At 54.4% G+C, this 13,901-nt stretch overlaps 1 protein-coding gene across 1 annotated transcript; it reads left to right on the top strand.

Moving 5' to 3' along the window:
* Window positions 1-6,247: 6,247 nt before the first annotated feature.
* On the top strand, window positions 6,248-10,737 carry NPFFR1 (neuropeptide FF receptor 1). The gene is made up of 4 exons (XM_030334230.1): window positions 6,248-6,265; window positions 6,731-7,076; window positions 8,606-8,705; window positions 9,852-10,737. Exons 1-4 carry the CDS (start codon window positions 6,248-6,250, stop codon window positions 10,735-10,737), a joined length of 1,350 nt encoding a protein of 449 aa, XP_030190090.1.
* The last annotated feature ends 3,164 nt before the right edge of the window (window positions 10,738-13,901 follow it).

Consider the following 13,901-nt stretch of genomic DNA (forward strand, 5'->3'; position numbering starts at 1 on the left):
CTGCACCGGCAAAGACTTCATGGAAGATGGCATGGCCTGGTAGAGGAAGCATAGGGAGGGCTGATATCTAATCTGGGGAGCAGGAACCTTGGGGCTCTGTCCCTACCCCTTCCAACTGTTCCTGGGGTTTTGAACCTGGACTCCACAGATTCCAAGGAGGCTCAAAGATGATCAACTTTGATGTCCTCGTACTAGTCAAGACGTTGAGCTACAAGCAACAGGAACGGTCTCTGGCTAACTTAATCAACAATGGGAACGCATTGGAAGAGTGGGGCTAGTTCATCCAACAGAAGGAGAAGCTGTGTTATCAGGATCCAGAGTCAACTCCAAAGCAGAAAAGGTCTGATTGGCCATCCGTTGGCCAGGGGCGAGTGCAGACACCCGACTGACAGTCCCTCTAAGGTTTCACGCAGAGAGGGCTTACTCCCCAAGACGAGAAGGGGTAAGGGGTGCAAGGTGAGCCACAGCCCCACACGCCCACCACTCCCCTGAAAGTGTGTGGATGATCGAGGGCACTTCCGGAGCTTTCAAAGACGGTGAGTTCTATCGGGACAGGGATCATTTCTTGGTATGTCAGGACAAAGCACTAGGAAAGCATCTGTAAAGTGAATTCAAATGCACCAGGGTCTCAAAGAGTTTGGTGAATCCCACAGTGTTACGCACTGACCATAAGCGCCTTGAAAGCACGGACCGTGATGAACGTCAATGGTTCGCAAATTCGTAACACGTGAAAAATCACCAGGGGAGCTTTTTAAGAAAAACGCCAGGGCTTGGACCCCATTCCCAGGGATTCTGATTCATTCGGAGGCAGTGCTGTAGTGTTAAAAGCCAGGTGATTTTGATCTGAGTCAGAGGTTAGAACCACAGGTGTAATCGGTTTAAAATCACATTGAAAAATCAGAGCTTCTTCCTGATTGCAAAGGTCAAACTGCAAATTAGTGAAAAGGAAAATAAAAAGCACTTGAAACATCCCTGTGGACAAACACTATTTTTTTTTTTTTTGTCATTCGCACACACACACATGCACACCTTTTTACACGGAATGCAGATTTGTCATAGATATTATTTTGTAGCTGCTACCACCCGTGGTCACTATTTCCCCCCACACCATTCATTAGATCTTGTTCCCTAGGATAAGTCCCTAGAGCTGGAACTCCTGGAGCAAGTCCTCTGCAGGGTGCCGGATGGATGTGCCCCACTGTGAAGGTTGAGCTGCTGTGTGCCCTCCCCCTCCCCCCACCGACCCTCAGCCACTCTCTGGCCATCACCGAGCACTTTTCTTCCCCACCATCCTGCCTGATGAAAAGGGTGTTCTTTAAAACCACACTTCTTTGATCACAAACGAATTTCAACTCTCCGTCTCACGTGTTCAGCAGCCATTTGTGCCGTTTTGTGTCGTATTCTTCAGCAGGTCCCCAGGGCCTCCCGGCCCAGGTCATGTTCACTCAGGAGGGTCTCAGGAAGGGCTGTTGGATGGTGAGCCCCAGGTCTCCAGTGAGGGACGAAGCTCCCACGCGGTGCCAGGACGGATCGGCAGGTGGCGATAACGATGGCGTTCCTAGAGGGGACTGCTGTGGACTCAGGGAAACAAATACCCAGCCTGGTTCTGTGCTCAAGGCATTCGTTGTGGTGGTGTTTGCTCCCTCACACATCTCCCAGGCTTTGCGGGGTGGCCCAGACCAAGAAGATTATGAGGATCTCGTCCTCACATCCACTGTGTAACTTCCCATTGTCAACACTACCGATTACGGAGCTAAGGCGTGGGGTGAGCCATGTGCACAGCAGTGCGCCCAGGTCCTTTTACTCGTCATCTTATTGGCTCACCACACCTCCTTTCGGGATGCGTGAGCTTACCTCCATTTCACCAGAGAGAACTCTGGTTCCCAGGGTGGTGACGTGACCTACGCGAGGTCATAGCCAGGCGTCGTGTGTCTCGATTTTCAAGATGGTAATGCTGAGTCCCCACAGGGGTGAGGCGGTGTTCCCGTCCTTCGGGGCTGCTGTAACAAAATACCACAGGGCGGGGCGCTGAGAAACCCCAGAAAGCCATCTCTCCGTTCTGGAGGCAAGGAAGTCTAAGGTCAAGGCGCAGATTCGGTGTCTGGTGAGGGCCCGCTTCTTGGTTCCCGGACAGCCGTCTTTCCGCTGTGTCCTCACATGCTGGAAGCGAGGAGGGAGCTCGCTGGGGTCTCTTTACAAGTCACTAATTCCATTCATGACAGCTGCCCAGCGTGATCTAATCACACCCCAGAGGCTCCATCTCCAAATCTCATCACACTGGGGATTAGGCTTCAGCTTGTGAATTTTGAGGAGACACAAATATCCAGCCTATTGCCTGAAGTCACCGGGAAGAAGGCGGGGAGGAGGGCTGGGACTTTCCAGTCTGTGTGTGTCCACTATCTCCAGGGTCTTTGGTCCAAGTCCTTTAAATCTGTGGTTCTCAGACTAGACTGCATCGGAATCGCCTGGGGGAATGTGTTAAAACAGCTGGGCTTCTCGGTCCCCAGGGTTTCTGGCTCCCTAGATCAGAGGTGAGGCCTGAGAATTTGCATTTCTAACCAGTTCCAAGCTAATGCTGACGCTGCTGGCCGGGAACGCACAGGGAGCACCAGCTTACCCCCATCTTCTCTCTGGCCCTGGGCTTGCTCTCTGCAATTATCAGAATGCCTTGGAGGCAACCCTTATTATATCCTGAGACCTCCAGGAAGCTCTCCCAGTAGGGGAATGCTTTAATTGGGCTCAGCGGAAGAGATTTTCACAGGCTTTAATGTATCCACAAGGGCACTGGGCAGATCCCAGAAAGGAATAGTCTAGGGTGCTAATGAGGTCTCTGGCTGCTGGCCTGGCTCAGCTGGGGTGGGAGGCCTGGCTGCTCCTCAACCCAGGGGAGTTGTCAGGAATCCTTCCTCTTCGAGAAAGGATCATCTTGCAATGCCGGAAGCTGCCCGGATGGTAGAGACGGACGCCCGGCTCCGCCAAGGGTCTAGAGATAGGCAGGGTCGCTCCCGGGCGCCTCCCAGGGACAGACTGCAGAACATGAGCTCACTTAGCAGTTTTCTGAGGCCGAGGGAAGGGCAGAGGACAGACAGCCTGGAGTCTACCCATGCACATCCACGGATTTCTTCGAGTCATGGGGACTGGTTCAGAGCTGACCTGGTGCTCCGGAGGGGTCAGCTGCCTGGAGAGGCTCCCAACAGACACTGGGATGGGGGTTCCTTCCAGAGGAGCCTGTGAGGGCCTTCCGACACCAGCAATGCCAGCTTATAGCAGGACCTTATCACCTGGTGTCAGAATCCACCTTTCTTTCCTTTTCCCCTCATACAAATATTTATTCATTCAACAGGCATTTATTGAACCATTTACTATGGACAGGCACTGCAGAGATGCTGGGGCTATGGCTACTAACTGGCTTCCAAGGGTGGGGGGAAAACCCAATAAACGTGAAAACACATCAAATATTGACAGATGGAGGAAAATAAATAAGATGCTACAAGAGAAGATAAATGGGGGGGGCGCACCTGCCTGAAACAGAGTGATCGGGTCAGGCTTCTCGGAGAAGACGGCCTTTAAGCCGAGGGCTAAAGAAGGGGGGGGGGGAGGCAGGAGCGACAAAGCATAGTGGACAAAGGGGGATGTGGCAGGGTAGCGAGGTCAGAGATGGCAACAGGAAATCAGACCGCAGAGCGTTTGGGAGGCCAAGTAAAGAGTTTGGATTGTATCTGAAAGACACTGAGGGTTCTGCGATAATCCTTAGTGGCTCCTGCCGAAAATATTGCTGAAAAGCGGATGGGACCCGACAGTGGAGGCATCGGGTTGATGCACTGGAGTCCACTGGTCAAGCTTGGCATTAACAAAGAGACCACAAGTGTGTGTTGGTGGTTTAGCGGTGAGCATAGCTGCCTTCCCAAAAAAAGCCCACGAGACACAATCTGATTGAGCCCTCAGATCTAATTGTCAATTACAGGAAATACAGCGGACAGAGTAAAACATGTAAAAATGACATCACAAGGGAGCACTCAGCAAAATCCAGTCTTCGAGAAATTCTACAAACGGCTCACTCAATTATGTGACAAAGTGTAGGGGGAGAGAGGCAGAGGGAGAACCTAGAAACTAAAAGAGATTCACCGCCACGTCAACCAAATGCAACGTGGAGGTGGCGGTCGAGTTTACAGTGATGGACCTTAATGAATCACATTTGCAACGTCACATTACCGTCCCTCCTACTGAGTGGTAGAAACCATTTCTCCTGCAGCTTGAATCTGGGCTGACTCTGTGACGTGCGTTGGCCAACTGATGGGGCAGAAATAATGATGTGAAAATTCTGGAGCCTAGGTCTTAAGAAGTCTGTAGCTTCTCCTCTTGCTGGCTCGGAAGCCTATGGCCACCAAGCTGTAAAGAAGCCCCATCTAGCCTCCTGGAGGATGACAGAGCACGTGGAGGAGAATGAAGACACCCCAGCCAAGAGCTGGCACTAACCACCAGCCGCAGGAGGGAGGCCATCTTGGGCCTCCCAGCTCCGGTCAAGCCATCAGGTGACCACAGCTGTATGGGTGATCCCCAGAGAACCTGCAGAAGGGCCACCCAGATTGCCAAGCTCCAGCGCCACACCACTAAACTTTGGGTGGTTTGCTGCATAATAACAGGTAACAGAAATCTTGTTTGGATCTTCACTCGAGTAAACCAACGATTTTAAAAAGCACCTAACAGGGGTGCCTAGAGGGCTCCGTCAGAAGAGCATGCAACTCTTGATATCCGGGTCGTGAGTTTGAGCCCCGTGTTGGGTGTACGGATTGCAGCAAACAAACAACGTTAAAAAAAAGTGTGTAACAATCAGGGAATCTGAGTACTGGATGCTGGGTAATTGATAATATTAGACGTAACGGTCAATTTTGTTAGGTATCATAATGACACTGTGGTTATGTGGGTTGTTGTGTTTTTTTTGTTTTTTTTTTTTTTTAGTCCTACTTTTTAGCAATACAAACTGGAAATGTTGGTGGATGTAAGGAAGTGATGTGATATTCCAAAGAGAGGTGGGGCTATGGGTGAAACAAGATTAGCCTTGAGTTGCCCATTGTCGGAGGTGGAGGATGTACACATGGCAGTTCCTTATACTCTACTCCCTTGTAATGGTTCCCTGAGCTATACGCTCTTGTGTGCACTCACTATAATGTTCTCTCTTGTGCATGTCTGACATCTTCCATATTAAAATAAAGATGTTTGTGTGCAACTGGATGCCCTGGAATGCCTCAGCAGGGGGTATCACCTCCTCCTCTCATCGTGCACCTGAGGTTTGCAGCGTCTCCACCCCCACCCCCACCCTGAGTGCCCCTGATACACCTGCTGGTCCCTCCAGCCCTGGTCACGCCAGCTCACTGGCCCTTAAGCGTCTCTAGCCTCCAGATCCCAAGCCTCCGTTGGGTCTCCAGGCTAGTGGCTAAGCTCTGGATGTGACAGAAGACTCCCCAAAGACTCTTCGTCCCCTGGAACAGACCACATTCAGTCCCAGAGGAAGGCAGGAGGAGAGTTTATGAGACAACATCATGAGTCACCACATCTAATGGCTTCCCAGAGGAGCTGTGGTTGGACACCGAACTGCTCCTTCCCAAAGGTGGCTGGGAAAGCACACGCCAAAGCCTGAAACTGACTCAGAGACACACAGAGAAGGACCACCTCTGCTGCATACGCCTGAGCCACCTTGAGAATGTCACAGAACCCCTCTGATCTCAGTTCTCCCATTTCAAATGGGGCTAATACCTAACATGTTTACCTCGTGGGGTGATTGGGAGGGTTCGATAAAATAATACATATGCAAGTGCTTTGTTAGACGCTGTGCCAGTGAAGCAGCTGATACCACGATGGGACAGAGTGAAGGAGGCAGGGTAGCCGTGGCTTTGCGTGGTCTTATGGTAAATTTAATGTGTGCCTTTGCTCTTACCCTGGTTCAGAGTCCTCTTTCACTGTCCCTTTGTCTACTGCCTTCTTGCCTTTCCCAGCTAAAGTTCTGTAGAGGCGATGTGGAGGGACAACAAAGATTCCGAGGGTATAATAGTCAGGGTCCCAGGAGAAAACAGGCGGTTGACTCAGAAAGTGTTTATCTGAAGAGGTTAATAGGGGGAGTTTATGGGGGGTGGGAGGGGAGGTAAGAGAACCAGCAGGGATGGACGAGCACCCAGGACTGGTGATCCCAGGGAGCTGTCAGTGCAAGGAGAGAAAATAGTGTCACTGTGGCCCTCAAAGAGCTAGAGCCATGGAAGAGGGCCACCTGGTAGGAGCTGTATCCATAAAGACAGCCGCACAGGCAGAACTGGGCCAGGCATGGAGGGGGTCGGGAGATGAGTAACCTGCCTTCTGTCTTCTCCAGTCCTTCAATCTCCTCCAGCGCTTCCCATTGGCTGAACCTGGTCGGACACCAGAGGGCAAGGGAATCTGGCCGATGTAGTCCTTAGAGGTCAGCCTCTGGGGCAGACAGCGGGGCTAAGAAGGATGGAGCCCAGATGGGGCAGAGGCGGGGGAGTTGGATGGGAATGGAGGAGAGCCAACATCGGGAAGTGAGCTGTGGACGAGACAAGGTGGGGGCATGAGATGAGGGTTTGGGTGCTGTGGGTCGAAAGTGAATCCGGTTGCAACTGGAGTTGAACACACGATCGGGCACGGTAGGGCATGGTCGGGATTGGGAGCACGGAAGGGTCGCACCCAATGGCAAGGAGTCAGTCAGCCCTTCTTTGCCAAGGCTCCTGACCTGTATGCTCCTTTGCTTCTAGGGGAGCCCGCCCAGCCTCCCAACAGCAGCTGGCCCCCAAGTCAGAATGGGAGTAATGCCAAGGCCACCCTGGCTGCAAACCTCACCTTCTCCTCCTACTACCAGCACTCCTCACCGGTGGCAGCTATGTTCATTGTGGCCTATGTGCTCATCTTCCTCCTGTGCATGGTGGGCAACGCCCTGGTCTGCTTCATCGTGCTCACGAACCGGCACATGCGCACCGTCACCAACATGTTCATCCTCAACCTGGCTGTCAGCGACCTGCTGGTGGGCATCTTCTGTATGCCCACCACTCTCGTGGACAACCTCATCACTGGTGAGTGGAGGCAGCAGAGGCAGTGAGGGTCCCCTCCGCCCCCGAAAGCGTGGTTGGCTCGGTCTCTTGGCCAAGATGTCATTGCCTCAAACTTAAGACAGTCTTGTGGCTGAAGGATTCGGTTAGAAATAACAGATACAATGAATTAATTATTCTCTTTGTTCCAGGCATTGTATGACCTACTCTTCCTGCATTACCTTCATGAATCCTTAGAGCAATCCAATGAGTTATGCATGAATCCTTAGAGCAATCCAATGAGCAATCCAATGAGCGTCCCACAAAATCCTGATTTTGGGGACGGGGAAATTGATCCCCAGAGTGATTAAGGGACATGTGTGTTGTTAACCAGCTAAGTGTCAAGTCCCGTGGCCTCACGCCCATATTTCTAACCAGTGTTACTGGAGCTCCCCTGGGCAGGACTAGGACCAGTGGGAAGAAGTCGTAGGGGGGCAGGTTCCCTCTGAATAAGAACCTAATAATCCCCACTTATTTGAGTTGTTCTCCAACGAAAGAGAGTTCTGTCCGACAGGTAGTGAACTGCCTGTCACTGGAAGTGTCCAAGTAGAGACGGGCTGGCCATTTAGCAGTGACTTGGTAGAAGTGATTCAGGCAGAACTAGACCACCGAACCTCTCAATTCCTACCTGTCCATCTTCCACATGTCAGAGGGATCACACTGTTGTCTACTCTCTCCCACGTGATTTGCCTGCCTTGTTTCAGAATTAGGCTCCACACACCCTGAGACTCTACATGGGGAAGGACTAGTTTCCAGGGCCATGGAGACATCTAGAGATCTGAGCTCGTAGGCCCTGAGCTCGGGGCTCCTGAGCCCAGATCCAGAGCCTGAAAAGCCCCATCCAGGGGCTTACCAGTGACTGACCCGACTTGGGGAATCACAGCCTGTGTTTCTGTAGGTTTCAGGACCCAATTAGTAGTAGCCAGGGCAAACAATTTCCCCTCAGCTGCACTGGCTCAGCCTGGTGGGCCCTTCACTCGCTGCTGGATCTCGAGTTCTTTCACAGCTGCTGAACATAAACTGCTCATCCTTCTCCTTCCCGGCACACCGAGACCCACGCGCATGCATGCACGCACACACAGGTACAGGTGCACACACATACAGGCACACACAAGCAGCAAGAACAGTGATAAGGCAAAGTCACTAGCTGGGTAAGGTGGTGTCTTCCAGTCCTTTTCACGTGCCTCAATTTTAAAAATTGTTGGAATGACCCATTCAGTGTGGAGCCTGCTTAGAATTCTCTCGTGTGCTCAAAAAAAAAAAAAAAAAGAAAAAAGAAAAGAAAAGAAAAAAAGATTGCCTCTCTAATGGTGAAAACCGGCCATGGTAGTTTGGACTGTTCGGACTGGTCAGTTCCTCATTTCTGGAAGTGTGTAAGCAGATGAGAGGATGACCACCACCACCAGGACATGGAGGAAAGATCCGAGCCACCGTGAGGACTGGTCTAAATGGCCCAAGGTGTCTGGCTTTTTGTGGATGAGGCACTCGCTCTGTCACGGGCTCTGTCATTGCAGGGTGGCCCTTTGACAACGCCACGTGCAAGATGAGCGGCTTGGTGCAGGGCATGTCCGTGTCGGCTTCCGTGTTCACGCTGGTGGCCATTGCTGTGGAAAGGTGAGAGGGTTCCCGGCTGGGTTCTCCCCGGCTGACAGAGGCCCGGCACTAGGAAGAGCCTCTGTCTCCACGGTTGGGCTGACCAGAAGCCTGGGGCTGAATCGTGAGCCATAAAGGGAAGGGTTGTGGGGCTGTCTGCCCTCTATACTGGGGGGACCTGCAGAGAATTCCACCTCCTTCTGGAAGGCCTGGAGGCAGCTCCTGCCGAGGTTTAATAGGGATTCCTGGGTCCTATGAGAGCTTGGGGGCAGGCCTCGTTTCCTAAGCCGTGACTCCTGCCACTCATGAGAATGAGCCAGGAAAGCCAGTTTCCGAGGGCGGGGGGCTCAGTGTGTTCCTGCTCCTTCACTCCCCCTCCACGCCCCCCTTGTTGTTCCCTGGCAGCCCAGGCCTTACCACTTCCCCATCTCCACACTACCAGAAGCTACTTCCGGTCTCTTTCGGGCTCAGATTCCATCAGAGTCTCTGATAAGCATGGGCCCGCGAACAGAATGGAGCCAGGGGCCAAGGAAGCTTTGCAAGCAATAAAACCCAAATGCATGCAACAGGTCCTTCTCCCCTCCTCCACCTCAGTGAGCCCTTGCACTAAGGGTTCATCTGGGCACTTTTGCCCAGAGCACGGGAGGCAGGCAAGGACACTGGCCAAGATGACATGGGGACAGCCTGTCACGTAGACTCCACACCTGAACGCCCAAGGTTTTCTGGAGAATCCGTAAACAGCTAAAAGTGTTCTTTGATGCACCTACCTACTCAGCCTACTCAAGGACAGAATGTGCAGGCTGATCACTTTGCTAGCTGCCAGCTAATCAGTTTAACCCCCCACCCCCGCCCCCCCCCCCAAGTGCACAGACAGGATTGTTTCCCACTGCAGGCAGTTCCGTCCCCCCTCCCGTCCTCCTTGCCTTTGTTCCTTGACTACTCAGCGGGGAGCTGACTCCCTCTCAGGTGAGAAACCAGCTTGCTTGCAAACGAACCTAGATCTACTGCGGGAGCTGCTCTTGGAAGCTGCCCACGGTGCGGTGCGAGGATGCACGTGGCATGCCCACGCGCCCCAGCCCCCAGCCCCGGCCAGGGCAGCCCTCGCCCCTGGCACAGGGACCCCTGGGACTCGTCCCGAGCCCGCCTCTCTTTCCCCCCTCCCCGCAGGTTCCGCTGCATCGTGCACCCTTTCCGCGAGAAGCTGACCCTGCGCAAGGCGCTGGTCACCATCGCGGTCATCTGGGCCCTGGCCCTGCTCATCATGTGCCCCTCGGCCATCACGCTGACCGTCACGCGCGAGGAGCACCACTTCATGGTGGACGCCCGCAACCGCTCCTACCCGCTCTACTCGTGCTGGGAGGCCTGGCCCGAGAAGGGCATGCGCAGGGTCTACACCACCGTGCTCTTCTCGCACATCTACCTGGCGCCCCTGGCGCTCATCGTGCTCATGTACGCGCGCATCGCCCGCAAGCTCTGCAAGGCCTCGGGGCCCGCGCGGGCCGGCGGGGAGGCGGCGGCGCCCGAGGGCCGCCCGGGGGCCCGGCGCAGGGCCAGGGTGGTGCACATGCTGGTCATGGTGGCGCTGGTCTTCACGCTGTCCTGGCTGCCGCTCTGGGCCCTGCTGCTGCTCATCGACTACGGCCAGCTGAGCGAGCCGCAGCTGCACCTGGTCACCGTCTACGCCTTCCCCTTCGCCCACTGGCTGGCCTTCTTCAACAGCAGCGCCAACCCCATCATCTACGGCTACTTCAACGAGAACTTCCGCCGCGGCTTCCAGGCCGCCTTCCGCGCCCGCCTCTGCCGGCCGCAGTGGGCGAGCCCCAGGGAGGCCTACTCGGAGCGGCCCGGCGGGCTCCTGCGCGCGCCGGTCTCCGTGGAGGTGCAGCCCAGCGACTCGGGCCTGCCCTCCGAGTCCGGCCGGGGCAGCGGGACGCCCCGGCCCGGCCGCCTCCCGCTGCGCGGTGGCCGGGTGGCCCACCACGGCTTGGCCCAAGCCGGGGAGCGTCCCGGCTGCCCCCACCTGCCCCTCACCATACCAGCGTGGGATATCTGAGTGGCATGGGGAGGGCGGGCCCTTGAACCTGGGGGCCCCGGCGGGACATGGGAGGCCAGGACGGGACCGCAATCGGGTGTGGTGTCGGGAGACGTGCCTCGCGCCTCGCTCTCACATACAAGGCGGTGGCAGCTAGCGGCACCTCCCCTACTGCCTTCCCTGGCGGGGCGGGAGCTAACGTTCCACCGCACCCTTCCTTGCGGCGGCTCCGCGCACACCCGGCTCCCCGAATCCTCGCGAGACTTTGGGACTAGGTTTTCTGGTCTCCGCTTCTCCAGATGTGAAACTGAGGACCAGAGAGGAGGTGTGCCTAGCCGGGGCTCTCAGCTGGAACTCTCACAGGAGCCCCCACTCCAGCGCTTGAATGGGCATCTCCAGCTGCCTCCAGAAGGGCCCCCGAAGGCGGGGCACAGTGAAATGGGTACATCCTACTTACGCAGCTGGGAAGGATGGGAAAGCGAAGTTGCTCTGTCCATTCGATGCTTTGTGTCCATGTCCTGGAGTCCCTTATGTATGACGGAAGCCACTCGGCCTCACCCTTTCCAGGAGAACCTGCTGTGCCAACTCTGTGTAGGTTTGTCTTGTTTGTTCCAAGAGGTGTTCCGGGCCCTTCTCTTCTCCCCACAGTGCTTCGAGGGGACATCGCGTCTGGGCAGCTGCAGAAGGAGTGTCAGTTGCAGACACTCTGGGTCTTGCCCTTCGGGTCCTCACCCAGAGGAAAGAGGAAGGGCTCTCCACCATCACCCAGGCAAGAACTTACAAGGCGACAGGCAGCTGCAAGGCCACAGGGAGGCCTTGGTTTATTTATTCGTGGACCGGAGGAAGGGAGAGCACCGGACCTACTTGCAGCTTTTGGAAAGACATCAGCCCACCGGAGCTGCGAGCGCAAAGCCTTCGCAGGGCCCTGCTTCTCTGTTTCCTCGGGGCTCTGAAGGGAGATAGGTCAGTCAAAGCTGGGGTGGCCTTTGGGGCCTCCTGGAGGACACACACTAACCCCCCTGGCACAGATAACTTGTCCTCTGAAAAGGGGTGGGGACCAGGAGGCCCCCTTGTCTTCTCTGCAGCTCTCACCAGTACACCTGCATCGCCTCGAAGAAACGAGGTTTCTCGTCCAGGAGATGGGAGGAAATGGGATCGCCTCGGTGATCTCTGCATGGCCCCCCATAATCTGAAGCGAACTGGGCATTCCCCCCCTCATCTCTATAGAAAACACCATGTTGCTAGAATTTTAGTGCATAGCAAGCGAATGTTTCCGGGGGTCAGGCCAGAGGAGGCAGCTCGGAGGCTTGATGGCTTCAGTAATGGACAATGACTTAACCCCGTTTACTCCGCCCTAAGCGCTGGACGTCACAGCAGCAGAAAACCCCAAAGCAGTTGTCCAGTACATTCTCCAGGCTTGTCCCCAGACACTGTCTCATCTGACCCATGCCAGATGTTGTTGCTGCCGTTTCACAAAGTAACTGAGGCTGCGGGGGGCCGAGGTCACAGGCCACGGAGCGGCAGGATGGGGACTGGAATTTGTCTTCTGGCGGTTTCTGCCCCTGCTGCATTCTGCCTCTCAGGGAACGTGGGTGGGGCGAAATGGGGAGGAGACCCGAAGTTTCTACGGAGGTTTTCTGCCTGACGGTGAACCAGGACGCTCGTGGAGCCAGACTCCCTTCAGGCTGCCAGTCTGGGAAATGGGAGTCTTTTGTGTCTACTCTTGCAATATCCAGACCGAGCTGCTCTGTGCACAATATCCATAACCCACAAGCTGAGCAGGCTGCCGAGATCCATCATGACCCCACCCAGGTCCAGGTATCTGGGGGTGATGAATGCAGGGCTTAGGAGAGGAGAGGACTCCCTAACTAGCCCCTCGTTAACTAGCGCATGTATGGGCCCCATGTCTGGTGCTTGGTGTTGTCACATAGACCAGCGAGGTCCCAGCTGCTTCTCGTGAAGAACTCTGTCTCCAGGCTCTACAAGTTGCCCAGAGAAAGGGCCATCTCAAACCCAAATGCTTCTCCCTGTGGCTGGGTGGGATCTGTCCAGAGACACTGTCTGGTCCCTCCTCTGGGGTGTTTCTCCGTTCGCATGGCCTCCCCAACCACAGAATCACAGCCTTTACAGCCGGGGGAGATCAGAGCGCTCACCCCAGCCAACCTTTCCACCAAGGCCCCTTTGTTTTAGTTCCCCCCAAAGACACCATGCTTGGAGAGCTGGGCCTGCCAGAGAGACCGCAGTAGGCATAATTCATATATTTTGCTGTTATTTTCCTCTCTAAAAATCAGTCCAAGGCGATGCCAGCCCATTCAGAGATTGGATCTGAATGGCAACAAGCATGCCTTTATGCTCTCATGAGGGGGTGAGGCCTTGTGGGTATGTGTGGAATGTTTGCTTTTTGTGTCTGTGGTAGAATATACACAACATAAAACTTACCATTGTTCACTTTTGTAAGGGTACAGTTCAGTGGCCGTAAGTGCGTTCACACTGGCGTGTAACTGTCACCACTGTGGATTTCCAGAGCTTTCTTAACATCCCAAACTGTAACTCCGTACCCAGTGAATGACAACTCCCCATTTCCTCCCAGCTTCTGGTAACCACCATTCTACTATCCGTGTCAATCAATGAATCTGACTACTCCGGGTACCTCATGCAAGGGGAATCAAACAGTATTTGTACTTTTGTGTCTGACTTACTTCACTGAGCATAATGTCCTCAGGGTTTATCTTTGTTGTAGCATATGTCGGAATTCCCTTCCCTTCTCTTCCCTTCCCTTTCCTTCCCTTTCCTTCCCCTCCCCTCCCCTTTTATGAGAGACAGAGAGAGAGAGAGAGAATGAATCCCAAGCAGACTCCATGCTGAGCATGGGCTCGATCCCACGACCCTGGGATCACGACCTGAGCAGAAATCAAGAGTCAGATGTTCAACTGGCTGAGCCCCCAGGCGCCCCCAGAATTTCCTTTTATTTAAGGCCGAAGAATATTATATTGTATGTATATTCCACATTTTGTTTATCTGTTCCTCCACTGGGTGGACATTTTGGGTTGCCTCCTTATTTTGGTTATTGTGAATAATGGGTGGAGTTTTAAGATACCGGAAGTCGTTCCTAAAAATACTGCCTGCGTGACCCTGAGGACAGACACCCCAGGTGGGGAACTCAGCACTGATGGGTGACAAAAGCA

The sequence above is a fragment of the Lynx canadensis genome, chromosome D2 (assembly GCF_007474595.2).
Source record: "Lynx canadensis isolate LIC74 chromosome D2, mLynCan4.pri.v2, whole genome shotgun sequence".
Classification (NCBI taxonomy): domain Eukaryota; kingdom Metazoa; phylum Chordata; class Mammalia; order Carnivora; family Felidae; genus Lynx; species Lynx canadensis.